This window comes from Heloderma suspectum, chromosome 6, assembly GCF_057233095.1.
Source record: "Heloderma suspectum isolate Gila_16-S chromosome 6, 16-S_ref, whole genome shotgun sequence".
Taxonomy (NCBI): Eukaryota; Metazoa; Chordata; class Lepidosauria; order Squamata; family Helodermatidae; genus Heloderma; species Heloderma suspectum.
In genome coordinates, this window is record NC_139463.1 from 126,794,650 (window position 1) to 126,822,624 (window position 27,975).

General features: G+C 52.8%; 2 protein-coding genes across 2 annotated transcripts; one reads left to right on the forward strand and one right to left on the reverse strand.

Annotated features, from left to right (window-relative positions):
* The first annotated feature begins 3,805 nt into the window (after positions 1-3,805).
* Positions 3,806-11,111, forward strand: LOC146343123 (thialysine N-epsilon-acetyltransferase-like). The gene is made up of 6 exons (XM_084806790.1): positions 3,806-3,894; positions 4,582-4,633; positions 6,178-6,261; positions 7,367-7,468; positions 10,305-10,345; positions 10,533-11,111. The coding sequence occupies exons 1-6, from the start codon at positions 3,832-3,834 to the stop codon at positions 10,707-10,709; spliced, it is 519 nt and encodes a 172-aa protein (XP_084662916.1). The 5' UTR covers positions 3,806-3,831; the 3' UTR covers positions 10,710-11,111.
* A 3,158-nt stretch (positions 11,112-14,269) lies between these two features.
* Positions 14,270-27,606, reverse strand: TNFSF13 (TNF superfamily member 13). The gene is made up of 6 exons (XM_084806789.1): positions 26,711-27,606; positions 24,019-24,130; positions 20,161-20,208; positions 18,116-18,234; positions 17,220-17,361; positions 14,270-15,489 (listed from the first exon to the last, which is right to left on the reverse strand). Exons 1-6 carry the CDS (start codon positions 26,972-26,974, stop codon positions 15,380-15,382), a joined length of 795 nt encoding a protein of 264 aa, XP_084662915.1. The 5' UTR covers positions 26,975-27,606; the 3' UTR covers positions 14,270-15,379.
* Between the last annotated feature and the right edge of the window lie 369 nt (positions 27,607-27,975).

A 27,975-nucleotide genomic window follows, 5' to 3' on the forward strand; every position in this document is an offset into this window, starting at 1 on the left:
CCAGCCCCATCTCGCGAGAGTTGGGGAGAAGTGGCGACTTTCGCGCGTTTCCCTGGCCCCACCCCCACAGAGATGAGAAAATGGTAGAGTAACCCGTCTTGCTGTCTGAATGGGGAACTTCCGGGTCGCCGTTTTTACCCCCCCCCCCATTAATTCCAGGCTGGAGTGATTGCTGCTGCCCGTAGCAAGCAGTGGAGAAACCCAGGACTTTAGCTGAGCTGTGAAGGGGCAGCGAGTGGCACCCCCCCATGATACCCCCAAATAAAAGGTAGCAGCAATGATAGGAGTTCATGCTGTTTCTAGGGCTACTATCCAATGTTAGTCCACATAGAGTAGACCCATTGAAATTAATGAGACTTAGGTTAGTATCCTTAACATTGGGTACTACCCTAGGTCAGCTCTTATTTCATGTGAAGAATTTACTCTTTCCCAGTTTTAAAAGATATACATTTTTAAATGGCTCTGGACAACATGAATTCCAGCGCAAATACATGCCATGATCCCCACAGTAGTGGGAGGCTGTGGCGGGGAGAGGATGGCTTACGGCAACACTGAAGTGTAGTCCACTGGTCATCTTGCAGGAGGGGGGACAGACACCCAGTGTGGACTTTCAACCAGAAAAGATTCCTCAGATGGTTGCAAAGGCCAACCTAGTCCAGGCCCAACGGCATGCAAGAGCTTCATGCTTTGCTGCCTTGCCTGCAGATGACTTGCTCTTTGGGTAAATGTTTAAAATGACATTTTCCACATAAAACTGGATCTAAGCTAGAAACAGCAAGAACACTTCACAACTCTGCTGAAATCCAAGGTTTCCCGGTTGTTTCCTGTGGGCAACAGAGTCTTTTACCTCCAATCCCAGAAGTGCCACCTTTCTGTTATTTTACAAAATAAACAGTTGGAGACCCACCCATCCTGCCTAATTTCTGAGTTGGCTTAGAAGTTTCGTGTGACTCTTCGCTCGCTGCGAAAGCACAAGGCGTCAACCTACCAGTCAAATGTTCAATGAGGCTTCTGCATGCAACTGAGTGCAGGCTTTGGGGCTGGGCTGGCATCTCAGACGGTAACTGAACTCAGCTGGCCTTTGCCGCAATCTCAGGGATGTCTGGTAGTCATGGTGGGATTTGGGGCTGGAAATCCAAAGCAGACTCAGCCCTACCTCTAGCCTGCAATATGAGCAATGGACTACATTGCAGGGCTGTTCAGCTGAAAGGTGCTGCGGAGAATACCAAAAGCTACGAACTGGAAGTCACCAGGTTTTAGGTCTCTTCTGTGGTATACAAAAAAAAGGGAGTGATTTATATTACCAAGTGAGAGGAGCTGTGATCTGAGAGCCCCACTTCCCATGCAACCACTGTACGCCACATGGTTCGCATTTGTGTACAGTATTACCTTTGTTATAACTTACAATGTGGCGTTTTAAGCACTGCTGAACAACCAACCATGGACATTTCTAGTTTAAGGGCGCAATCCTATGCATGTTTAGGTTGCCTAAACATGCATAGGACTGTGCCCTAAAAGGATTTCATATCTCTCTGCTCAAGAGATGCCTCAGCACAGCGCTAAGTTAACTGGCCCAATGATCTGATTCAGTGCCAGGGGTCAGCCCTAAATCATGTAGTCCCCTTCTCCATTTGTTCAGCTTTTGAATGCCTCGGGGGTGGAGAGGTGGGGGTTGTATTGCATTTGTAACCCTTTTCATGACTGATGCGTGGCTTGCACGCACGGCTGATCCCAGTCACAAGAACATCAGAAGAGCCCTAAAACTGGATCAGACCAAGGGTGCATCTGGTCCAGCATTCTGTCCATGGAGTGGCCAGCCAGCTCTTGACCGGGGCCCCACAAGCAGGACACAAGGGCATCAGTACCCTCCTTCCCAGGTTCCCCAGCAACTGGTGTGCATAGGCATACTGCCTCTGATACTGGAGGCAGCATAGAGCCACCAGGACTAGTAGCCATCAATAGCCTTCTCCTCCATGCATTTGTCTAACCCCCTTTTAAAGCCTTCTCAGCTGGTGGCCATCGCTACATCTTGTGGTAGCGAATTCCATAGTCTAACTCTGCGCCGTGTGAAGAAGCCCTGCCTTTGATCTGTCCTGAATCTCCCACCAATCAGCTTCATCGGATGACCCCGTTGGGTTCTAGGATTATGAGAGAGGGAGAGAAATGCCTCCACAGCAGGCGTAATGTTGTGCACCTCTATCATGTCCCCCCCTCACTCGCCCTTTTCTCCAGCTAAACAACCCCAGCTGTTGTAACCTTCCCCCATTGGGGAGTCGCTCCAGCCCCTTGGTCGCTTTAGTCATATCAGATGATAAACCTGCATGCACCTATCTGACGGTTGCGTTCACACGCGCACACCCTGTTCCATGAAGGGGAGGCCACCGATGTACGTTTTGCCCCAGTTGAAGAGGAAGCAAGAATGTTATTGCAAGGCGGGCCACGCACGTCAGTCCGGCTAGCATTGCAGTTGAGAGCGAACTGTTTTGTGGCATTGCTTTCAGAAGTGGGGTGGAGAACTGAGCAGGCTGCCCGTGGCAGACACAGTGGTGTAGTGGAGCCAGGACTTGGAGGGATGCAGCACGGCACTTTTTCATTAGCAGGACACCCACGTCGTCTGCCACCCCGGAATTTTCCCAACAACAATAATTTGCTCTCTGGTGTAATTGTGGGTGATGGGGGTGGCTTGGTCTAGAATGGGCCATGAAGACCCATTTGGTTTACAACAGACCTGCTCCTGATGAGAACTGGTTAACTGAAATGGACCCACAACTGCTGCCTGCAATCTTTCATCTCTTCTTGTGAGTATGGCAATGGGGACTGTTGATGATAGGAACAAGGAAGTCCAAACACATAACACTGATTCTGGCCCACTTGCACTGGCTGCCTGTTTCTGAGCCCGATTTGAGGTGTTCGTTTTGACCTATAAAGTCTTACATGGCTTGGACCACAGTACCTGATGGAGCACCTCTCCTGGCATGAACCTACGTGTACACTACGCTCATCGTTGAAGCCCCTTCTACAGGTGCCTCCTCTGAGGGAGGCTCAGAAGGTGGCAAGAAGGGCGAGGGCCTTCTTGGTGGTGGCCCCCCAATTGTGGAATGAACTCCTCAGCAAGGCCCACCTGGCACCGACATTGTTATCTTTTGGGTGCTGGGTTAAGACCTTCCTCTACTGCCAGGCATTTGGCAGCAAATGATAGGTTTTCAGGTCATGGGATATTGTTCGGATATGCGTGTATGTGTGTCTGTTTATACGTTTGTAGCTAAACTGTTTTTATATTATGCATCATACTGTATTTTAAAGGTTTTTCATCCTTGTAAGCCGCCCAGAGAGCTTTGGCTATTGAGCAGCATAGAAAAATATAATAAATGAAATGAAATGATGAGTGCTGCACTGCAGCAGTGACTGTTAAATTTGCCTGCCCCAAAATTTGGTTCTGCTCATTACAAGGCAGTTTCAAGGCAGGGAAGAGATTGTGCCAGCGGTGGAGGAGGAAGAGGTCCATCATGCCAAAGGAAGTTAATATGCACCAGGGGTCAACCCTGTAACCTTCACGCTGACAAAATAACTTCTCAAACCCCCGCTTTCGAAGTGTTACGGGAATGCCCTGGGGTGGGGTGGGTGGGAGTAACAGGGTATGGCACCCTCTGAACCCTGTTTCTGGGTCATCTCCTGTGCAGGTCCAGGGGCCTCCCTAAGACAATAGCTGACCATCCCCGACGGGGGTGGGTGGAGAGGGGCTGAGCCAAGCCAGGGTGGGGGAAGGGAGCCTTCCTTAAATGGATCAGAGTCCAGGACAGGAGACGAGAGAGGAGGGATCCCTGAGCCGCCATGAGCTACATCATCCGTCCGTGGGCCGCAAGAGACGTCAAGGATATCATGCGGCTTATTAAGGTGAGAAGTGGCGGGGGGGGGGCAGCATCCCAGCATACAAAGGGATAGGGGGTTGCAAGGAATACCAGAAGTCAGAATGGGGCTGAATTGCAGCTCGCCCCTTTTATATGGGCAGAAGGTACTTCTCAGAGCCTTCCACCACCCCAGGGGGAATATTCCCCCAAGAACAGCCTTCCCCAACCTTGGACTACAACTCCATAATCCCCCAGCCAGATAACTGTACATGACAGATCATCGTAGATGATCATACATGACAGCTTCTCACATATGTATTTTTCTACGTCAATCTTCATCAACCAGATGTGTTGGACTACAAGTCCCATAATCCCCACCCAGCACTGCTGATTGGAGGTTATGGGAATTGTAGTCCAACACCTCTGGATGGCCCCAGGTTGGGGAAGACTCCCCAAGACCTTAATGACAACGTTGTCTGCAGGTGATGTTTTGAAAAGCAGGTATATTTCAGCCTTCAGGCCTCCTTGTTCCAAGACTCCTGCCTTGTCTTGGTGGCTTTTCTGGGTGCACAGATAAGAGTCCAACCCACCCCAACTTTCTTTATGAGGGGAGGGGGCTCCCATACTTTGGGGAACTCCCAACTTGGAATCTCACTCTCTGAGAACCCAGAGAGTCCTGGATGTGAGGGAGCAGCGTGACTGTATATACCGACAAGGGCTGAATCTCTTTCAGGAATCTGCGGTGTTCCACAAAGCTTTGGACCAAGTGAGGATCACCCCAGAAAGTAAGGAACGGACAACATCTGCGCCATCTCGTAATCACAGGGTGCTCTTGAATCGAATCGGCCTCCAAGGGAAGAAGGTCAAAGCCTGAAGCCCTGGTGCACTGTTCTGTCCTTGAGAGGTCTGCCATCTTTCCCCCCTGACAGAAGCTCTATGCTTTTGGCAGCTTTCACACAGGCAGAAAGTCAATAGGTAAAGCTTTTCCTGACAGTGAGGTGCAGCAATGGGAAAATTTCACCCTGGGGTCTCCAAGATGCCCACGGACACCTCTCCTGGCTCCCGCCAGGTTCCCTGCTGCTTCTGATTTTTATTTCTTAAGACTTTCTAAAAAATTAAACAGGGAGGCTGGCTTGCTGCAAAGCCAAGGGATGCCCTCCAGCACCATCGTTATTTGGGTTCCAAAGGGTGATTTTGTGTTTTGTTTCAAGATGTGTGGCTAGTCAAGATGTGTGTGTGTGTGCTTGGGGGGGAATAGTGAGGCTAGAGGCTGGGGGGGGGGGGGCGGAATGGAAAGAGCTGCTTCCTGACCCGCCCAGTCTTCTTCCCTCCACACAGACCTTTCCCTTTTGTGCGCGCTCTCCCTCTCCTTTCCCAGCCTCTAGCCTCACGACTTCTCTCCTTTCCTGGCCCCTAGTCTTGCTCTTTCTCTCCCCCTCACCTCTTAACCTCAACGTTTCTCCCCCCACTCCCAGCCCCTGGCCCTGCTCTTTCTCTCCCCCTGCCCCTTTGCCTTGCTTTCTCTTCCTGCCTGCTGAACAGCTGAGCAGCAACAGGTTTAGGAACAGGAAGAAAAACCTGGCCCCAAATCTTTTCCCATTTTTATTTCTTAAAAAAATTGAAGCGGGCTGGGAGTGAAGAGCTGTGTGGATGCCAGCAGACCTGGTTGGATCGGAGCCAGCAAGCATGCTGCGTGTGTCCTTTTGCAAGAGGGCCGACTCAGGATCAAGGATCAGCGAACTCGGATTAGTCATGCCGTAACTGCTGAGAGATCCTGAGTCCTGCTTTGTAAATATTAAGTTGTTCCCTCCGCACTTCTCCTGCCCTGCATTTTCAGCTAGACAGACGACTGCGGCTGTCTAGCCACGGGAGGGCGGAGTGGGGAAGAAGGCTGCTGCATGACAGGCATTTCCACCCTCCCCGCCTTGGAACGCCCCCCAGGCGCGCCCTTTTTTGGCCTCTCCGCGCTCCTCTTGCGGGCTGTTCTTGGAGGCAGCGCAGAAGTGGTGGGAGGTCGGTTCTCTGGGAGCCGACCTCGGAGCATGGGCTCCAAGCTCGGTTCCCGGAAAACAAGATATCCTATGGCCGTCTAGCTGCTGTCTAGTGGCCATAGGATTGCTCCCGAAATGGCTTTAGACTTTGTATATTTTAAATGTTTATGCTGTATTTTATCTGTGAATTGTTGTCAACTGCCCAGAGAGCTTTGGCAGTAATATGGGCAGTATAGAAATGACATAAAGAAGAAGAACTTGAAAAGAAATGATCCACTAGTCATTTTCGTTTTTGTAAGATATTATTTCATACATCATATATTTATATTTATTTGTAGTTCTCAGAGACGATGCATTTGGGAAAGAGGCGACCTTTGGGTGCCTGGTAGCTGAGGTGCCCCCAGAGCAAAAGAGCAAAGAGGGTAAGGACAAACTGTTGAGGTCAAACACCACAAAACATTTGGATGGGGGAAGCTGCTTTACCTAGCGGGTGGCATTGCCACAGGATTCTTGCCTGAGAAGGCTATGCTTAAGCAAAGGACAGAGACTAAAGTAGTAGAGAGGCAAAGGGAATGAGCTACAAAATGGATTTATGGCTCAATCCTATGCGTGTTTAAACAGAAAAAGGTCCTACAACTCCCAGCATACCCAGCCAGCCATCCTGGCTGGGCATGCTGGGAGTTGTAGGACTTTCTTCTGTCTAAACATGCATAGGATTGAGCCATAAATCTCATAATTATTAATTATTAAAGTTATTTTTATTTATTAAGTCGTATGTTGTAGGAAAGAGTGAAAACAAGCCTTTAAAGTCCCTGGGCAATTGGACCAAGGGGAAAATTCCTTCCTGTGCCCAGATTATGGTTGCTATTGTCATTATCACACTGCCTGTTTTCCACTTGCAAGGAAAACCAAGGCAGCTTACATGGCCCTCCTCCTCTCCATTTTATTCTCACAACAACCCTGTGAGGTAGGTGAGGCTGAGAGTCAATGACTGGCCCAAAGTCACCTAGCGAGCTTCATGGCCAAGTGGGGACAAGAACCCAGGCCTCCCGAGTCCCAGTACAATGCTCTAACCACTACACCACACTAGCTCCCTGATATGGCCATCAGACCCTGAATTTCCAGTGAACCCTTCCGAAGGAAAGGTTCCTGGGTGCAACAGCTCCATGCTCCCCAGTTTCCTGCCTCTGGCTGGGCAGCCCCTCGTCAAGCCCTGGGGGTTGTGGGAAGGATCCGAACACTGTTTATTCCCAGTCCATCCCTCTTTCTCTTCCCCCAGTCATTGCCCAACCACAGGAATCTCTTTAAAAGCCTGAATCTTGCTTTTAAAATAAATTAAGCCCTGGAAACAAACACATGCCTATTTATTTAATTTGCATGAAGTACACTACTCTAATTAAAGGAAATATCCTAATCACAAACCTGGACTTACACCAGTGTAGAATTTGGACTTGGGGAGTGGGACTCCTACGAGCTCTTAATCTGATGGTGGCTTTGGTCCTATTCACCCTCCCTCTTTCTCTCCAGGTCACACAATTGTGGGGTACCAATTCCATTATTTGTCCTACTGCACATGGGAAGGCCCAGTTCTCTTTGGAGAAGATCTCTACGTGGTACCAGAGTTCAGAGGTAGTACTAAGGGAGCTGGGTTCCTCTAAGCACGTGCAAAGTGCATTTCTCTCACCACTGAGCTCCCGGACGTGAGCAGAGATTAGTAGATAATCATCAGTGGACGCTAAAGTAAGGTTGGCATCACGTTCTCATATATTGTCAACTAGCGAATGTCCCCGACTTTGCATGGGTTGGAAGAGCCCTTAGTTTGATGCAACAAAGCCTACAGGGAAAGCTACGCGGCTGCCAGAGTTGGAAACACTGTGCCCATCCCATCTGAGTGAAGCTGCAGCCCCTGGCACCCTTGGCACAGCCCCTGCCACGGTGCACGGCTATAGCCCCCTGAGGGAGGGGTCTGTCCACTCCATTCCCCTAAGGGGGCGCTGCTCCACGGTAAGGGGGAAGGGGCAGCCATATAACTCAGCTCGTTGACCTATCCATTCATCTCCCCTGGCTGCAGACTGTATAGATTGCAAAGCTATGTGCTGGTTAGGGAAGAGTGCCCCCTAGTGTCTGATGATGGTTTTGCCAGCTTTGACCACACAGACACATTCACATTAATTAAAAGGCATTAATGCCTTTTAAAAACAAAACACCCCAAGGGGCAAACCCCTTGGGTCTCCTTAGTATGCATATGCCACCTTTCAGGTGTCTACGCTTCATGATCCTGGAGCTATGGCACCAGCAGACAGACAGACAGACAGACACACATCCTCACTTATTATTATAGATTGGTGACCTATTATTTGACCACAGTCAAATATTGTCAGATATCCCACGAAGCCAAGGATGCCACTGTATGGATGGCACAGTGCTGGCTCCAGGGTTTTTAGGGCCCCCTGTCTCAGTGAGTCCACCTCCTCACCACCACCATTACTAGCTGCTATTGCTGTTCATCCTTTCTCTGCATCCTTGTCCTCTTTCTCTTCATCCATTTGATTGCTTGACAGGCAGAGAGCCAGTGACTGGGTTCTCATGACACAACAACCCATCGTGGGGTGTTGTGTGAAACAATCCATGGTGGGTTGTCCTGTCATCCGAACCTGGACCACTTCCCGCAGGGTGGCTTGTTTTTCGCCAACAAGCCACCTCGACACCCATGGCTTGTTCTAGGGGTTGTTTTACCCACGGTGGATTGGCATGCCATCCAAACCTGGCAGAGCCAACCCATTGTGGATTGTGGCGATCGGGTACAGAGTTGCTCAGCAAGTCTGGCAGCCCGCCCCCTCTGCTCTTCCCAATTATGCCCAGACAAGCCGCCTCAAGCCACCCTGGCCAGTGACACCTCCTACAATAATGCCAACATGGCACTTTGGAGGGGCTGACATTCATTCACTAACCTATTGTTTAAAAAAAAAAGCTCCTGAGATTTGTGCAGATGGGGCTGTTTTATATATATACACACACGCACACACACACATGCACATTTTATATTTAGTTATTTATATGTTTCTCATCCATTTTACCACACACTCACATATTCGCCCCAATTTTTGTGCAATTTTTAAAAGTTGGTCTTTTGCCGTTGTGCAAGCGCGCCCTTACGCTGTCCAATATATGTAGCCTTGCCTTGCCAACGCCCTTGTATTTTCAGCTGTCAGAGGGAAGGAAGTGCAGTATGAAACATACAAGGAAACTGATGAGAGGCAAGACTGCACGTAGGCCAATTTAAAAGCCGCTGGCAGGGACAGGGCCGGCAGAAGGGGACAAGATCGCCCACGTAGGACAGTCATCCCCACGGTTTCGAGTGTTGAAGTGACACTTGTGGGTGCTCTGCTTCCATTCCACACTTCCCCGTGTCTCAAGCAAATCCTTTAAAGAGAGATCTAGGCTCTACCCCCTTTTCGCAGCCTCCATTCAGAGCAGATACTGCTTTGGCACTTTGGCCGCTTGCAAATGGGAGTTTCTAGTGCGGCCCAGTGGAGGCTGGTGGCTCCAATGTCAGTGGGGCACTGAATCCGCTCCAGGTTTCAGTCAGAACCAATCAGAACTCTAAAGGAGCTATAGAAGGCCCCGTGGAGAGCTCCTTTAGAGTTCTGACTGGTTCAGACTGAAACCTGGAGCGGATGCAGCGCCCCACTGACATTGGAGCCACCAGCCTCCATTGGTGTGGCCTTGCCCAACCTGGGGCCCTCCTGATGTGTTGGACTGCAATTGCCAGCATGCTGGTTGAGAATGATGGGAGTTGCAGTCCAACGCAACTCATGCCTCATCCATTCACAATTTACAGTGTGTCCAGACATCGCCATAACCTGTGTCAGCCTGTGTTTTCGTGACATAAGCAGCCATCAGTGGCAAAGGACTTCCCCACGTAGGACTTCCCCAAACTCCGCCTTGCTTGCTGCAAGAAAGATCCCCTCCATGATGAGGCTGATGGTGATGAGGCTTGATTTTGCTGTTTTTGCTGCTGTAAGAGTAGCTGCTGTTACTTTACTCTCTTTCTGTTTGAATTTCTTTCTTTTTAAAATGCGACTGGGATTCCAGGATAAAAGCCAAAGAGAAGAAGTGTTCAGCAAATTGTTCACAGTTATAGGAACCATACCTAACCTTGTTAACAGTTATAATCATTCATTGCATTAAAAAAAGTAAATTCCATTGTTTTACACTAATTAATTTGTTTCTGTAATTAGCATAAGTATCAAACCTGTTGACAACTGAAGTATTTTTTCTTCATCTACTAAAGTCCATTATTGAGATATATATTAGACCACTCTTTGAAAATATTTAATTTGACTAGTCAGTTACAAATCTTTTTCAACTAGACCCTTCTCCAAACCAAACATTAACAGCTAAAGGTGATTTGTGACAAAGGTGTCCTTCTCTCTCTCTCTCTCTCTCTCATTTTCCTGCACAGGCAAAGGTATTGGGACGAGTTTACTGAATAAAGTGGCAAAGGTGAGACTGGAAGGGCAGGGGACCCCAGGTGAATCAGGTCTGGGTGGAATTAGACTTTAATCCAGCCTTCCCCAACTGGGGGTGCCCTCCAGACTGTTGGACTACAACTCCCAGAATCCCCCAGTCTAACACATCGGGAGGGTGTCCCAAGTTGGTGAAAGCTGCTCTAATCAATCTCTCCCCCTAGATTACGCTGGAGAAAAACTGTACCCAGTTCCGGTTCATCTCAGCTATATGGAACCAGCCAGCTATGGATTTCTACACCAAGCTAGGAGCTGTAAACGTCACATCCCAGGACAACTGGAACCTTTGCCACATTGATGGTGAACATGTTCGGAAGCTGGCGGAGCAAGCAAGACAATAGCAGCCAATATAGCGTGCAGTCGCGCCTTCCCTTTCGAATCTAGAGGACCCAGGAATCCTGCCTCTTTGTCCCCCTTGGCTCCAATCCGCCATTGCCCTGAAGCTCTCACCCCCCCGTTTTCTCCCTACTGGACCCTGCTGAGTCCCATCTCAGGAACCTTGGGGTCCTGATCCCTTACCATATCCCAACTCTAACCTTTGAAATTATGTTCCCCTCCCAGGGAACCCAAACATATGTCCTGGTTCCTAATTCCCCTCACCTCTGTTTGAGAAATTTAAACATCTTGGCTCTTTGTCTCTCCCCCACCCCCCATTTTCCTTTCTGGGAAAGCATTGATTTTGTTGGGGTGCCCTCCCCACCCCTCTAATTCTGGAAATAAATGCTATCTCATTACTGTTTTCCAAGCCTTCGTTTTTTACAATATCAATGTTGTCTCTTTCCCAGCCTCACATTCTAAAACAGTGGGAAGTTCTTTGCAGGGTTTGAAAGAAAGAGAGAGAATGGTCTGATTCAGACGTAATGACAACCCAGAGTATGGGTTGAGTATGGGTTGTTGTTGAATTGTGGGTTGTCATTATGGGTGAACCCTGCATTATGGGTTAACTGTGGTTGTTAATCACAAACAACCCAGGAAGAGAACCCATGGTTCTCTTGTTGCAAACTCTGGTGGTTAACAATCCATAGTTAAATCATAATGTGGGGTTCGCACGTAACATCAACCCACATGGATTCAACAACAGCCCATGAGTCAACAACAAACTCATACTCAACCTGTGCTCTGGGCTATTGTTACTTTTGAACCAGCTCAAAATGAATGAGTGACCAGGAAAGACACCTGAAGGAATGCAGAATGATGTTAAAAGAATTTCAAAGATGGTCAGGCTTCCATCTGCGTTTACCAGACCAAACCCTGCCCAGCTTGACTGACTGAGGAGGCCGGGCCTGCTCCTTTACTGGAGGTGTTTAAGGCAGCCATCTGTCAGGGATGCTGTAATTCAGCCTTCCCCAGCCGGGCGCCTTTCCAGATGGGTTGGGCTGCAACTCCTATTGTCCCCAGGCAGCCTGGCCAATGGCTATGTTGGCCTAGGGTGATGGAAGTTATAGTCCAACAGATCTGGAGGGTGCCCAGTTGAGGAAGGCACTTGGGTACAAAGCAATGCCATTCTGCGTCCATAGGGAATTGTGACCAACGGAGGCATTCCGTTATTACCAGAGGTTCAGGCTGCATGTGTGCAGCTACGCCTTGCCCAACCTGGTCCACTCCAGCTGGGTTGGACTACAGCTCCCATAATCCCTCAGCCAGCAGAGTTGGATAAGGCTGGGTTAGACATGGAGAGTCCAGCTTCCTGGTCACTTTAGAAGCCATTTTTAAATCTCTCCTGAGGCTGAAGTGAGAGCTGCCCATAGAAAACAATGGCAACATCCAAGGTTTGGGCATCACCGGGATTGTATCACAGCCCCTTCCGGGTCATCCCCCCTCCCCCTCCCCACCTTACCAAAACCCACAGACTCCCCCACCACAAGGAAATGGCAGCGACAAGGAGGAGGTTATGCTGCTCTTTCTAACTTAGGTCTTATTTAATCTGGAAAATCCTATTTATTTAAAAGCACCCAGCAGTTGCATGATGCTTTGTCGGAATGCATTTGTCCAGTTGTCGGGGATGCTCTGACTTGGATTCCTGCACTGAGCAGGGGATCCTGAGCAGGACTCGATGGTCTTATAGGCCCCTTCCAACCATACTATTCTATGATGATGCAAGTCAATGGAGCACAAGGGCTTCTTTGGCAACTGAGCTCTGAATTTGTGCGGGAGGTGACAGCGGCAGGGGGAGGTGGCAATTTGCTGCAAACTGTCTTGGGGCTGGGGGAGTGTCCCCAATCCAAACCAACCTCATCCCCACCTGTGACCTTGCAATATTAATGGTAGACTACACTGCAGGGCTGTTGTAAGCCTCGCTCAGCCACGGCCAGCCATCCCCTCCCTCAGCCTGCAATATGCGGATCATGGATTGTAGATGGCATCGACAGCACATATTTTAAAGTGCTTATTTCCCCCCTAATGAAGTACAATGTTTAGACGCAATTCAGGCGTGAATGAACAGAAAGCTGGATTCTCTCAGTCCAATCCAGCCATCCTCAATCTGGTGCCCTCCAAATGGGTTGGACTTCAGGTCCCATCATTCCCAAGTCTGGCTGGGGGTGATGGGTCCTGTAGTCCAACGCATCGGGAAAGAGCATGACCTCATGACTTTGGTGCTAGGTTTTGTTTCTGGGTGTGTCTAATTACGCATACGTGAAAATCTTGGATTTCTCCCTTGAATTCTAGAGGTCGTTCTCATGTGTTTTTTTTCCCCGGGAGAAAAGAAAACAAGAGTCTCGAGGAACCAGGACGTTCCTGGCTCTATCCTTTCCTATCTCTATGTTCCCGTCACACAGCTTGCATAGACTTCGCCGCTGTTTTCTCGAATCTCGCGAGAGTGCGACGCCCAAAGCCGCCAAATCACGCAGGATCGCTTGTTTGAGGTCCAACCTCAAATCCCGTGATATTATAGCATCACGTCGTGCGAGAGCTCGTTTCAGAGGGCTCCTTGGGTGGCTCAAGTTAATGATCCACGCAGCCTAGCATTGTGTCTCTGACAGCGGTCAGCCATTCTCCTCGGGCCCCCCCCCCCCATTGCTGGAAGTGGAAGCTTATTATTATGGTCTATTTTTCTGCTGCTTTTTTTTTCATTCTGCATTAAAATTTGTCCTACTGCCTCCCCCAACCTGGGGCCCTCCAGATGTGTTGGATTACAACTCCCAGAATCCCCAGCCTGCACAACTATGCTTGGTGAAGCTAAGACAGCTTCTGTATTCTGTTGTTTGTTCTGACAAATGTTCTGACAAGCTGCTCTAACAGACCAATGCTGCGCTTGCATATCTGGGTCTCGGGCTGTGATCCTTAGCACCCTTACAAGGGAGTCAGCCCCATTGAACACAGTGGGGTGTATGTTTGAGTAAACATGCATTGGATTGCCTACATTTACTGGGGTCAGGATTGCAGAACTTACTGCCACAGCAAACAACCAACCATGAATTTGAAGATGGTTTGAAGTAATCTCTGCTAATAGTCATAACTGCATCTTCGGATAATGAATTAAGGGTGCAATCCTGTGCATGTTTAGACAGAAAAAAGTCCTACAACTCCCAGCATCCCTGGCTAGGGGAGGCTGGGAGTTGTAGGGCTTTTTTCTGTCTAAACATGCACAGGATTGCACCCTTAATGAGTTAATTATTTCTTGCATTGCCTGAAGAATGTTTCTTTGTTTGCTCTAAGTCTACAGCCCATCAGGCTTTTAGTGTTTTGAGAGTGAAAGGATTCACTCTTTCGACAAAGCTTCACTTGGGTTTGCCAAGTCCTGCCCTAGAAAGGATTAACAAAGTAGCAAGAGTATCTCTAAGCCTGCTCCATTGTTTTTCATTTCCAACGTGAAGATTACCATCAGCTAGCAGAGCTTTCTGCTCATTGATTTCAATAGGTCTACTCTAAGTAGACTCTAGATCCAACCCAGAGTCCAGTCTTAACACAGGTTTTGTTTTATTCTAAAAGGTGACCTTCTTTCCCATAAACATTTGCCTACATGAAGGTGTACAATGAAACATTTCATAAAAATAATATTAACATAGTTTAAACATTAACTAGAAAAAAAGATTCACTTCAAAATTGGGTGCTCTTGCGAGATTCAGCATTGTAAAGCAATATTCACGATAGTAGCATACACGGAGAGCTTCCTTTTTACCAAGACTGATGTTGCATGCGGAAGAATATTTCAGACTGGAGGGCGCGCAATAACTCCACCACTTTTCGTAGTGCAGTATGGATCTTTGTGCACTGCTCCAGAGAACAGAGGAACTTAGCAAATGCAGGGTTGTCAACTTTGTTCCGGACAGAGCAGTGCAGGCTGGTGGCTCCCGTGTCTGTGGGGTGGTGAATCCGTTCCAGTTTTCAGTCAGAACTCTAAAGGAGTGATCCAAGGTGCTTTCTTTTAGAGTTCTTACTGAAACCCGGAGCGGATTCACTGCCCCACTGACATCTGAGCCACCCACCTCCACTGTGACAGAGGATCTGTGCCTTGAACAGGTGCATGACAGGTAAAATTAATCTCAGTCTCAATCGCTACACCTCTGGGCTAGGAACAGAGAGCACCTTTATATTTTTGACCGTTCAAGACACAGGAACTACTGCTGGGAAGGGGCGGGAAGAGGGAGTCAACTTAATTATTATAGTGGATGAAACAGTAAGAATTTGTCACTTCTTGGGCCTTGCTGGATTCAGAAGTAGGTGAGTCACTACACAAGAGGAATGAATCTGGGATCTTGAAAAGGGATCCGAATGCCTTTGGAGTCCAGCTTGGCCTACAGTTTTTACCTCGCTTTCTGCTGCAAACTTAAGCTCCCCTGTGTATCAACACGTGGGCCCCACAGCCTGTCTTTCCCCCGAAGCTAGGAACAGAATGAAGGAATCTTGGCTCCAGCAACTCCACCCCACAGGAAGAATCTAGCCACAGGAGTATCGGGTCTGTCTTTCACCCGCATTCTAGACTCCACCTGCGTAGTCCCCTCGGTATCCACATCCGTGCTCTGGCACTGCTGCCCCAGTGTCTTTCGTAGTGGATGCTTAGCTGGTCGCCCTATAGACGGAGCAGCCCGAGAAAGGTCCCATGAGCACTGACATCGAACGAAGCATTGAAGCGCGGGATGCGCAGGTTCAGGCGGTCTCCATGCTGCAGGTGGAAGACCCCTAGGAGGCGGCAAAGGGGGGTCAGGCAGAGAGAACGAAGAGAGGGAGAAATCCCTGCAGCCTCCCACAAGGGCCCCCGTGTCCCAGCTCCGCTGCCCGACCCGCTGGACCTTTTTTGCCATGACCTTAATTTCTTGGGCCATGCTAAAGTTGATTTAAACTTTAAACTTTAAATTTAAACAATAAAGTTGAGTTCTGACTGAAACACGGAGCGGATTCACCGCCCCATGAACATCGGAGCCACCAGCCTCTATTATTCCCCACTGTTGTTTTTTTAAACTAGAACTGAGAATCTGACAATGCTGAATTCTACACTTGATTCTGTGCCAGGAAAAGACGGGTTCTGCAACCTCTTCAGAGTATGTGCAAATGAAGAAAATTTGCATGCAATTGTTAAGTTTAGCCTCAGCACGGGGAGGCAAGCCGAGAATCGGAGCCCTGCCGCCTCTGCGCAAGGAGCCCCCCGTCTGCTTCCAAGAGGCCTCCACATTTTGCTGGGCCACACAAGCTTCTCTCTGCAGGCTTATGGGCTACAAAGCTTCCCCACCAGGGGAGGCTGGCAGCTCCAAAGTCAGCAGGGGGGTGATTCCACTTCGGGTTTCAGTCAGAACTCTAAAGGAGTTCTCCAAGGTGCAGAGCACCTTGGATAGCTCCTTTAGAGTTCTGACTGAAACACGGAGCGGATTCACCGCCCCACGGACATCGGAGCCACCAGCCTCCATTATTCCCCACTGTTGTTTTTTTAAACTAGAACTGAGAACCTGACAATGCTGAATTCTACACTTGCACGTTGTCTGTCACTGCTGCTTAAGGCTATTACAAGGTCCCCACCCCCAGGTCTGCCAATAAATACCCTCCAGACCCCCTGTCCTTTGAGTTTTTCTACATGAGGCTGCTAATCAGCTGTTAATCCGCTGTATCTACTTTCAGTTTCTTCGCAGAATTGAGATCTGACCAAGACATGAAGTGTTTCCTTTTCTGCTATTCTGCTGCATAGCCTCTAGGTGGCACTGTGGTATAGTGCAGTAGCACAAATGCACAAGTGAATAAAGCAATTTCTCTCACTTTTAGAATGAAATACTTCATTTTCCCTGCTTGAAAAAACTCGCTGAAAGGGTGCTTTTGACAGAGATATGAAACTGGAGGGTCATGACGTCTTCTAAAGAATCCGTAAACAACAGTGAGTAGAGAATGACGAGTGCACAATAAATGCCTCATGTAGGAAAGCTCATTCTACAATGCAGGACTAATAGGAAAGGTACTTTACTTCAGAATATTCTGATTCCGTAGATTAGATCAGAGGTGGGCCTCCATATGTGGTTGGACTGCAACTCCCATCGCCCCTAACCATTGGTTATGCTGGCTAGGGCTGACAGGAGCTGTGGCCCAACATTGCCCAAACCCTGGATTAGATGTTCGTAAGTGCCATAAAGCCCCGTGGAATAGATCAGGTTTGCAACCTCTGTTTCAGTGCTGCAAAGGCCGCACTGAAGTTCGACAGGTGAAGCCCTGTCTGAGCATGTAAATACAGGGGTGGAATGTCTGCCTGTCTTTACCTTGAAAAGCACAAGAGAAAGAAAGGGGCGCGCTGACAGTGACGCCGACTCCCTTCCAGGTCCTAGCCCCCAAGATCCTGTTCCCCTCCCAAGGGGACCCGGAACGCCTGGTGCTCGTCCTACCTGCCCACTTCCCACCCCAGCCAGGGCTGCGCACACGACGGCTCCTCTCACCTCCACTGTAGCAGCTGTTGTACGCTTTCTGTGGGTCTGGGGGCATGCTCTGGATGCAGCGGAACAGGATTTGATCGGGCCGCCCCGGTGCCATCCGCTGCAGCACCTGCCCCATGGTAAAAGTGGGGTCATGGAACAGCACCTGGGAAGGAGGAAGGCGAGTCAGCAGGGATCTTCTGGCCCAGGACAGCTGGGTGGGTGGAGAAGGGGAAGACCGGGGGCGCGGCACATCGCTTCTCTTGTCCGGGGGGCGCAGTAAACGGCCTCACGCCATGAGCAGGCCCTTGGCTCACCATCGTCGCGGTCCCTGCCAGCCTTCTCCAGCCTGGTGCCCTCCAGATGTGTTGGGTGATGTCCCATCATCCCCAGCCAGCGTGGCACCATGCTGGGGAAGGCTGATCTGTACTAACTGGCAGTGGCTCTCCACTCAGTTCTCAGGCAGGGCTCTTTCCCGGCTCTGCCTGGCGATGCCAGGGGCAGGCAAAGCATCTCCTCAACCACGGAGCTATGGCCCCCTCTGCCCGTCGGGCGGCACATGCGGGTCAACACCATAAGGGCCCTGTGGGTCATGACGCGGCCTCCTCCTCCTCCTCCTCCTCTAGCTATTACTCGGAACGTGAGAAGAGCCCTGCTGGATCTGACCCAGCGTCCGCCTAGGCCGGCATTCTGTTCCACAGCGGCCAACCAGGCACCCACAGGAAACCCACCAGCAGAACAGTGCAACAGCGCTCCGCCATCCATGTTCCCCAGCACCTGGCGCACACAGGCAGACCGCCTCTGTGCCTGGAGGTAGCACCGAGCCATCGGGAATAGCCAGTGATGGCCTTCTCCTCCCGGAAGTCAGCGTGCGACCCCCGAGAACCAATATCCGCGCTCCCGCCCCCCGCCCCTCTCACCTGGCTGTACACGAAGTAAAGCCCCGTGTGCTTCACCAGCACGTCCCGGCCGCTGGGCTCCAGGGCGCGGCCTTGCTGGAGGAAGGGCTTCCACCGGATCTCGGTGGCGTCTCCCTCGTCTACGGAGGGCAGGAAAACGCTGGTCACGCTGCAGCCCCACCTGGAGCCCGCCCTCGGCCACCCGGCCCCGAGCCGCCGGCCCCTTCCCCTCCTCTTCCTCCTCCAGGCCCGGCTCCTGCCGCGAAGGGCGCCCAGCACCGCTGGGAGGCCCCATCCAGCTGCCGTCCCCCAGCTCGCAGGGGCCGCGCGTCCGGCGGGGCGCGGCGGGGCGCGGCGGGGCGGGCGGAGGTCCCTCTCGGCCCGACCTGAGGCGGCCCTTTAAAGGGGACCCGCGGGCTCGCGCGCCGCGCCGCCCCTCCGAGAGCCCCGCTCCCCGTCTGCGCAGGCCGAGCGCCGCGCCAGCGCGAGGCGCTCCTCGCCAGCCGGGGCGGAGGGCGCGCGACGCCCTTGCGAAGCGCGAGCCGCCGCAGCAGGCTCGCCACCTCCGAGGGGCAGGCGGCACGCGGCGCCAGCGCTCTCCCCGCGGAGCGCATCCCCGCGCCGCAAGCGGGCCGAGGCCTGCCGCCGGGGGGCGGGGGCGGCCGAGATCAGCGCGCCGGGCGCCGGCAGAGCGCGGCGCGGCCCAGGCTCCGTCGCAGGCAGGGCCGGCCAGGCCGCCGGACCCGGGGGAAGGGGCTGCCGCGCGCGTGGGGGAGGCGAGCCTCGGGTGACTCGGGGGAGGCCGCCGCAGCGGGGCGGCGGCGGGGCGGGGCAGGGCAGGGATGCAGCGAGCGAGGAGGGCCGAAGCGGGAAAGCAGTCGCCCCCGAAGCCTGCGCCGAGGCGGGCAGCTGGAGCCGGAGCGGGGAGGCCGCGCGGCAGAGGCGAGAAACGAGCCCCGCGCACAGCGGAGGGACGAGCGCGCGAGAGCCGCGGGCGGAGGAGGAGGCAGCCGGGGAGGCGCCCGGCGCAGCGGCGCAGCCGGAGGGGAGGGCGGGCGGGCGGGGGTCCCGGGCACAGCTGCACGCTGGGAAGGCCGAGCGGAACGCGAGAGGGGAAGGCGACGCATCAGCGGGGACCCCGCCGGTCCGTGGCCGGGGAGGGGGAAGGACGGAACCGAGGCGCCGAGCGGCGAGGAGGCCCCGGGTGCAGCGCTTGTCGGCTGCTCCGGATGCGACCGCGGCGGCGGAGGTTCCCGGCTCCCGCAACGCTCCCCCAAACGCCCCGGAGTCGGCTGCCCCCGCGCCGATTGCGGGGCGGGCGAGGCACCCTGAGGTCCTTGCATTGCGGCTCCGCTCTCTGCCCTCGGCCCGCGCTGGCCTGCTTCGGACGGCAGCCGCTTCCCCCAGCCGGGGGCCTTCCAGACGTGCTGGACCGCAGCCCCCCGCGTCCCGCAGCCGGCGTGGATGACCTCGTCGCCAGGGGAGGCGAAGGAAGGCGCGCGCCCTCCCGGACCCGCGCTCGCGCCCGGCCGGCCATCCCGAGGGCAGCCCTCGGGGTGGCCTCGCCGGCCAGTCCCGCGCCGGGGCTCCAAGGGCCCTGGGGAGGACCCCCTGGCCCTCCCTCCGCGAGTGGCCCTCCTCGCCTCCACTGTCGCCAGCCGCGACGGCTCCTCCCCTCGCTTGACGGGCAGGGAGCGAGCGGGCCGAGGCCTCCCCGCGCCCCCCACCGCCCTTGGCCGGGGCGAGAGGCAGGGGGGCGAGCAGGTCGCCATGGGGAAGAGGGGGAGCAACTCCAGGGGCTCTTGCCCGTGGGCCCCTGCTGAAGTGTGGGCCCAGCCAGGCCCACCCTTGACATCAGCCTTGTCGCCAGCAAAAGGCGACCTGCCAAGCTAAACTGGGCCACCCAGCTTGACCCGTGTCTGCAGCCCTTCTTGTTACAAGCACAGACTCACAGGGCGGGGATGGGTCCCTCAGAGGTCATTTAGTCCAACCCCCAATTCATTGAAAATCAGCTGGAGAAGGTGCCACCCTGCCCCATTGTGGAGAGGGAAAGTACTACCACTTACCGTTGTTGGATTGGTGGTCAGGGACCAAATGTAGGACGGACTGTTTTCCTGGCAGGGGAGAGAGACAGCCTGAAATATTTGGGTTCAGCTGTTAATTTCCTCCTCCTCTTCCAAACATCAGCAACTCTCGCCCCCAACAACACTTCAGCCCTTGCCTGCCAACTTGGAATAATTATTTTGCTTTTCAGGGGCAGGTTCTAAAGACCTCTTATCTTCTCTGTTCTTTTAGTCAGGCACGGCTGCCTGGGAAATGCATTGACAGAAAAGAGGGTGCCAATTTGCATAACATTTGCATATGCTCATTTATAAGGATAGATGCAAATTTAGACATAATAATTTAAACAGAAATACAATGCATCTCGCCCTAGTGGGGGAGACAGTGTGAAGCACCTTGGACAGCTCCCTGAGAGTTCTCACTAGTTCTGACTGAAACCCAGAACAGGTGCACTGCCCCACTGACATCGGAGCCACCAGCCTCCACTGGACAGTGACCAGGTGACCTGTGTGTCTCCTCTGTCTGCTGTCCTGATACTAACTCCAGAGGGGCAACTGCAAGGCCCCTGCTGCCATCCCTTCTTACGGTTCTTTATCTTTAAGCTGGACTTGGACTGGACAGCCCTTCCAGTAGAGGACTGCCCACCATAAAATAGGACACCAGGCCACCCTAGGCTGCGGAAGTGCATGACAATGCTTGTGATGGTTGAGTGCTGCAGGAAAGACACTCTGCACATGCTCAGTGCTACCATCGTCTTTGTTGTTAGTGAGACCCAACCCAGTCCAAGGCTGAGACCTGCCCCCTGCCCCTCCTCCCATGTGAAGCACGCAATTAATGAGGCTTCCCGGATAAAAGGATCCGGATCTCACACTAAGGTGATGGTGTTGTTGGCACTCATTACTGCTGCTGTGACTGGTCACTGGACTTATTTTGCGTCCCTTCATGAGGTTGCTGACTTGTCGCAGCCCGTCCTTCTTGCATTTTTGTTTCCCGCGACTGCGCTGCTCACACCTTGCACACGCTGTGTGCACCTGCCGACTTAGGCCAAGGCTTTCATGCATCCGGTGACGGGGCTCTAGCCCACAAAGCATCTGTCATAATAAATGTGCCAGTCTTCAGAGTATTTTTGCTGCTTATCGCTGCAACAAACTAATCACGGTTACCTCCTGAAATAAAATCGCGGAAGCCATATCAAAGAAAAAGCAAACCAAACAAAGGAGACACACCCCACGGACATCCAGCAAAGCTATAAAGCACCACTCTAAAACCCGCTATAAAACATGCTGGAATTGACAAGCTTTAAAAAAAACAACCTTTGCCTGGGGCCAGAAAGGCATCCAAGGAGAACTTCTGGGGAGGGGGCACATACCCTCAAAAAGTCCTTCTCTACTCCCCACATGCCTCACTTCAGGTGGTGGGGCGAGACCTGAAGGAAGGCCTGGGATGAAGTGGCCCAAGCCCCCACCGCGCCCCACCGCCTCAAGCTGGCACTGCTTGGGATGGGCCGCGGTGCTCCCCCGTGCAAGCAAAAGCCACAAATCATCTACGTGTCTTTGCGGTGAGGGTGGCAAGTTGCTGCCTTTGCACGCCCCGCTGCTTTTTATATCACTTTCACTTCCCCACCAAATTCGCCAACGTATTTCCCCCCTCCACCTCCTGTCTTGCTTTTCTGCTGTTGTCAGGCCAAAGGCAAGAAACGGGAGACCCAACTTCTGTGCACCCCCCCCCCCCCGGCGTGACCAAACTCTGACCTTCGCAAAGGCGTGGAGCAGACAGTCTGCAAACTCACCCGTGGTCCTGGGGCACATCTCTTGCACGGCACGTGGCTTAAAGCAGCACTCCCCAACATGGTGATGGCCAGCTGTGCTGGACTGCAATTCCCATCATTCCCAGAGAGCACAGTCGTCTCCTTGGCAGCCCCCCCACCTCATTTCCTTTGGCCGGGGCACCTGGAGGAGGGCTGCTGAAGACGATCTCAGGACCCAGGCAGGTGTATATGGGAAGAGACGATCCTTTGGGTCACCTGGGCCCCCAGCTGTTCAGGGTTTTGGAAGTTAATACCAGCACTTTGAGTTGAGCCCAGAAATGGACTGGAAGCCAAGGCAGATCACAAAGCACTGGTGTGATATGATCATATCGATCTGTTCCCGTTAATAATCTCACTGCCCTATTTTGGACCAGCTGGGGTTTCCAGATTGTTTTTCAAAGGCATGTAACGCGTTGCACCAGAGAGAGGCTACCAGAGCGTGGATAACTGTAGCTTGGCTATCGCTGTCCAAATAAGGACACCGTTGGTGCCTAAGCTGATAAAAGGAGCTCCATGCCACCAAGTCCACCTGTGCCTCCAGGGACAACGCTGGATCCAAGAGCACCCCCAAACGATGGACCTGTTCCTGGGGGTTGGACTAGATGGTCTTACAGGTCCCTTCCAACTGTGCTATTCTATGATTCTATGATCATTTGCAGGGAGTGCAGCCCCTTCCAGAACGGGCTGAACATCACTTAGCCGGGCAGACGAGCCACCCGCTAAGAGTACTTCAGTCAGGTCTGGATTGAGTTTCTGTTTATTGGCCCTCATCCAGTCCATTTCTGTGCCCAGGAACCGGTTCAGAACAGCCACTGCCTCACCTGGGCTTGATGAAAAGGAGAGACAGAGCTGGGTGTCACCCACACACCGGTGACACCTCATCCCACATCTCCAGATAATCTCCCCTAGCAGTTTCATGTAGATGTTAAACAGCCTGGGGGATAAGATGGAGCCCCGTGGAACCCCATAGCACAGCTGCCAAGGCACAGAGCAATAATCCCCTGGCACCACCTTGTGCAATCATCCGTCCAAGTAGGAGCGGAACCACTGCAACGCAGTACGTCTAACTCCCGACCCAGACAACCTGTCCAGAAGGGGATTGTGGTATCGAAAGCCACTGAGACGTCCAAGAGAATCAATGGGGTTGCACCTTCCCTGCCTCTCTCTCAGCAAAGGTCGTCCCACAGGGCGATAGCTTCGTAGTAGCCATAACAATATTCACACATTTTGAATCTCCAACATTCTTCACACTTCCTTATTTCATTTTTGAAAAGATCCTGCGTTTTGGCAATTGCTCAGAAATTATCCTTACAACAAACCTCTATCTGGTTTATGTCTTGCAGAGTAGGTCAATAGTATTAATAATATATTAATAATAATTAGGATAATTATGATAATTAGGATCTGGTTGCCCCCTTTTGCCCTGGCAGGGCTCCTGTGCTTTTAACGAAAGCATGTGAGGCAGGAATCCAATGGAAATGCACCTTTTCCCAGTGAAGAAATGGGACAATGTTTTGTCTGTTGAATTTCTGCCTGCAGTGCAGCAGTGAAAAGCACCAAACATCAATCTGGGAGGGGGAAAAAAAAAAAAGAGAGGGAGGAAGCAACCCTTACATGTGTTTAAATAAGTTGTATTTTACTTACAGCTATATTATGAAGAGCCCTGCTGGATCAGGAACACAGGAAACGGCCCTCTACTGTGCCAGACCCTTGGTCCATCTAGCCCAAATGCCAGCCCCAATGGGCAGCAATGGCTCTCCAGGATTTCAGGCAGGAGTTTTTCCAGCCCTGCCTGGACACACGGGATTGAACTTGGGACCTTCTGCTTGCAAGAAGGGGCTCTACCACTGAGCTATGGCCCCTCCCCAACCAAAGCCCCATCCCCTCTGGCATTCTGCCTCCCACAGTGGCCACCCTGATGCCCCTGGGGGCCCAGAAGTAGGGCTTGGGCCTTAAAGTGGTACAGTCCTTGTTTATTCTGTTTCCCAATATCACTTGCTCAACAGCTGGTCACTCGGTGGTTTCAGGGAGGCGCACATCGCCAGAGTCTACTCACTTCGGTGGCGTGGGGGCTCGGGGGAGGTCTTCCCCACCTCCCGTTTCCTTCTTTCCAGGGGGGTGGAAGACTTCTCTCTCACAGTGTGGGGCACCAGAAGATGGCCAGCCCTCTGAAATCAAGGCGGAGAGGAACGGGGTCAGCCTGGGTCAATGGCTAACAAAGGAGGCCCCAGGGGAGGCTGGTGGCTCCGATGTCAGGGGTGGTGCATCTGCTCCAGGTTGCAGTCAGAAGCAGTCAGGGCTCTCAAGGAGCGCCACTGGAGAGCTCCTTGAGAGTTCTGACTGAAGCTCAGAGCGGATACACCCCCCCCCGACATCGGAGCCACCAGCCTCCCCTGGGAGGCGATGTGCCTTTGCCTGCGGATCCTGTCAGCGCCACAAGCACAGGTGTCTGGTCCGGCCCAGCCGCTCTCTAGTTCCACGTGCAAAAGGCTGCAAGCACAACGGTTTTCATGGTCATGTTCCATCCAGACGTGACAGCCCAGTCCAAGAGTGGAGAGCCTGCGCTCCTGCAGACGTTCCTGGACTACAGCTCCCATTAGCCCCAGCCAACGTGGCTAATGGTCAGGGGTGGCAGGCATGGTAGTCCAACAACATCTGGAGGGCATAAGCTTCCCCACCCATGTCCCAGATTCGCAATCAGAGGGCCAGTCCTCCACAGGCACCCAGCGAAAACAGGGCTGTTAATGCTTTTTTCAAGTGGTAAACATAGGTAAAGGGGCAGGGCAGGATGCAGGGGTCTTTTGTTCCACATCCTCAGCCCCATTTCTTTTCAAGCCTGAGCCGAGCAAAATCTATCTGGGGGAGGGCTGCTGACTTGTCTTTTCTACCGGCCCTGATCCTGAGCATCTAACAGCATCCTGACCTAATACAAAACTTTTCACCCGCGCAACTTCTCCTAGCGTGGAGCTGAAGTGAGTGAAACAGCCTGTGCTTAATTTCTGTGGGTTGGGATACTATCAAAGGTGCAGCAGCAGAACTGGTAGAGAAAAGTTGGCAACTCTGCTCAGGAAGCGGCACACCTTGAAGAGGTTTCCTGGCATCTACAAAGGGAAATTTCTGATCTGTAGGTTATGGGAACACTGCTTCTGTCTTGCACATATAGGCGATATTTTGTGTGCAGGGGGGTTTCTAGAGAACAATCTAGGAAGAGGAAGTTCAAAAGGGAAGGCAATAAATAAAAATATAAGGAAGAAGTGAAGGGGTGGAACAGGAGATGGTTTTGTGCTCAGGACTCCTGGGTTCTTTGAGAGGGTCTGGAAGCCGGGACTCCTGGGTCTGTTCTGCAAGAAAGCTGATGCCAGTGCCCAAAGCTGAATCCCGAAATATATGATATAATATCATCGTGCCTTTGAACATGTGCAGAGTGCTGTCCCCTCATCCATGCACAGATTAGGGGCAGGGCTTGCAGGAAGCCTCGAGCTCGTGGCATGCAGGGCTGCCAGGAGACCGCCTAAAGCTCAAATCAAAGCATTCCAGGCACTCTTCACATGCTCAGAGGAATGTTTAATTTCTGCTTGCTTCACATATTCTAGGATGATTCAGCCTCAGAATTAAGTTTCCGAGGGCAGACTCTGACAGGCATGCATGCACGCACAAGCCCTCAAGCGTGGGGGGCATGGGATTCCCTGGCTATCTTGCCCTGCCTTGGAAGCTCTCTAAACAGGCCCGTTCCTGTAAATGCATTTCCGTTCCCATTCCCACCCCAGGCAGGATGACTGGTTATGTGCCCAGCTGGGACTCGAAGACAAGAGGGGCCGGGTTAGCGGCCTTTGTCGGGGAGAAACAAATCCGACATCTGGGAAGCCAGGAGGGAAAGGAATGTTGCTGGAAGGATTTGTGGGCTGGGGGAGCAGAGGGGAGGAGGGGGGCGGTGGGAGGTGGATTCTTGGAGGGACAGAATCAGGGCTGGAGTGTTAAGTCTAAAAATGTGAGGGAACTGCCTGTGTGCAGAGAAGCACGCGCCCCTTTTCTCCCATGCATTCTTCAAATCCCTGTTTTGCAATAAGCAAACTTGTTTTTGCTCTTTTCTCCTTGTTCCTCCCCCTCCTCTCTTAATGAAGCTAAAGCGGCTCCCTAGGAAGTCCCTTCAGCGGCATTCAGAGAAGGTGCTTTGCAAACTCCTTTGGGCAGAGATTATGCCTACTGTAGGCCCGGACTCCATTCCGCCACGCTTTGTAGGCCAGAAATGAAAGCAAATATAGCCACATTTTCCCTTCCTCTCAATTCGGGGTGGGGCGGGTGACTCAAAGCCCCCCCCCCTTTGAGTCAGTCCTTGGAATCTCAGGATCTGTGAAGGCTGGTTATAATGACCGTCAATCATGTGGGGAATGCACTCTGCACATCCTCAGAAGTGCCCTTAGTTTCTTCCTTTGTGGCCCTCCCAGTGTTTTGGACTACAATTCCAACCAGCCCTAGCCAGCGTAACCAATGGTGAGGAATGATGGGAGTTGTAGGCCAAAACATCTGGAGGGCCATAAGTTGCCCACCCCTGCTTTACAGGTTCAGGGGCTGAAACTTAGCACTGAAAAGTTTGTTTCTTCTGGAGCTATTGAAGACCAGTCAAACAATAAAACATAAATGGGAGAAGCAGAATCCATTTTGCCAAGAAACCAAGACCAGAGCCCCTCTATCTCCTGTCTCCCAGACCCCACCAACTAGGCCCTACCACCCACCTGGTGCACTCTTACCTGGTGTGGCTTGGGGGTCCCCCGGGGGTCCCCCGGCGTCCCGGGCACCTGGCCCATCAGCTCTCCTCGCAGCTGCGACAGCTCCCCGCGCAACATCTCCAGACGGCATTGGATGCTCATCAGCGTGAGCAGGCAGGCCAGGACGCCCACTCCCAGGGCCCCCCCGCCCACCCAGGCAGCAGCCAAGAGGGACGGGTGTCGACAGGGCCCCTGCCTCGGCCGTGGATTTGCCATAAGGCCGGGAAGTGTGTCTCCACACAGCATGGCCCCAAGGGCCTTTTCTTTGGGGGCCCCAAATCCCCCCTTGTTGGCTTGGTCAGGATCGATCTCCCCCACCAATTTCTCCCCAGAACTGCAGCCCCCACTCCCCTGGACTCTTAGAACACCCCAACACTAGCTCCCCTTTCCCAAAGTTGGGGAGGGAACCCAGGAGTCCCGGAACCGCACCCCCTTCCTTCCCCGGAGAAGCCAGGAGTGCCTGGCTTCTGTCCCCAAACCTCTTCCTACGGAGCCCCTTCTCCCTGACCGGGATCCCCCAGCCCTGGGAACATCCACGGGGTGCGCCCACTAATATAGGCCATGGTGCCCACTAGGCTCCACCCAGTCTTCCTCCCAAAGGGACACCTCGCGGGTGGCCGCATCCAGACCCACCACCTGGCCTCCAAAGCCTGCCGGCATCCGGCCACCGCACCCACTGGCCTGCCCAGAGCCCGTCCTCGCCAGGTCTTCCTTTCCCCTTGCAGAGGGGGGTGCCAAGGGGACGGTGCCGCCAAACCCTGGACCAGCCGGCTGCCGGAACAGTGTGTTCTGGCTGTTGGCAGAAGGTGCCGATGTTCTGCTTGGCGGGAGCTGAGACGGTGCCAGAGGCAACAGCGGGTTGTGCAAGATATTGAGGAAGCGGCTGCCAGCCCGTCAGGGCCAATTCTGCCCGCCCAGCATGGCGTGCAGCCAGCAACGCGCTGCTCCGTCCTTCGGCAGCCAGAGCAGAGTGGCGGGGGGGGGCTTGCCGTGTTCGTGGGCCACCGCACTGGGCCACTTCCCCGCATTCCAACGTCGGAATAAGCCGGACTCCAGGGCCTTCCTCCTCTTCCCCTGGCGGCATTGCCCCTTCGCTGAGCCCAGGAGCTCTCTGAAGCCCCTTGCACAGCCCCTCCCCATCTTCTGAGAAGCCAAATGCCATGCTCCACACTCTTGCCTCCGATGGCAGCTTCATGGGTACGATGGGGCAGCCACCCAGACCCCAAGGAGAACCAGAGACAGTGTTG

What these genes read in the sequence shown, in the direction of transcription:
- TNFSF13 (XM_084806789.1), bottom strand. Translation starts at nt 26,974, where the DNA reads ATGCTGTGTGGAGACACACTTCCCGGCCTTATGGCAAATCCACGGCCG. An exon ending in TTTACTTCGTGTACAGCCAG is followed by an intron (nt 17,362 to 18,115) that starts GTGAGAGGGGCG and finishes CCTCCTTCCCAG; the next exon opens with GTGCTGTTCCATGACCCCAC. An exon ending in CAACAGCTGCTACAGTGGAG is followed by an intron (nt 15,490 to 17,219) that starts GTGAGAGGAGCC and finishes GCCGCCTCCTAG; the next exon opens with GGGTCTTCCACCTGCAGCAT.
- LOC146343123 (XM_084806790.1), top strand. Translation starts at nt 3,832, where the DNA reads ATGAGCTACATCATCCGTCCGTGGGCCGCAAGAGACGTCAAGGATATC. An exon ending in ATATCATGCGGCTTATTAAG is followed by an intron (nt 3,895 to 4,581) that starts GTGAGAAGTGGC and finishes AATCTCTTTCAG; the next exon opens with GAATCTGCGGTGTTCCACAA. An exon ending in TACTGAATAAAGTGGCAAAG is followed by an intron (nt 10,346 to 10,532) that starts GTGAGACTGGAA and finishes CTCTCCCCCTAG; the next exon opens with ATTACGCTGGAGAAAAACTG.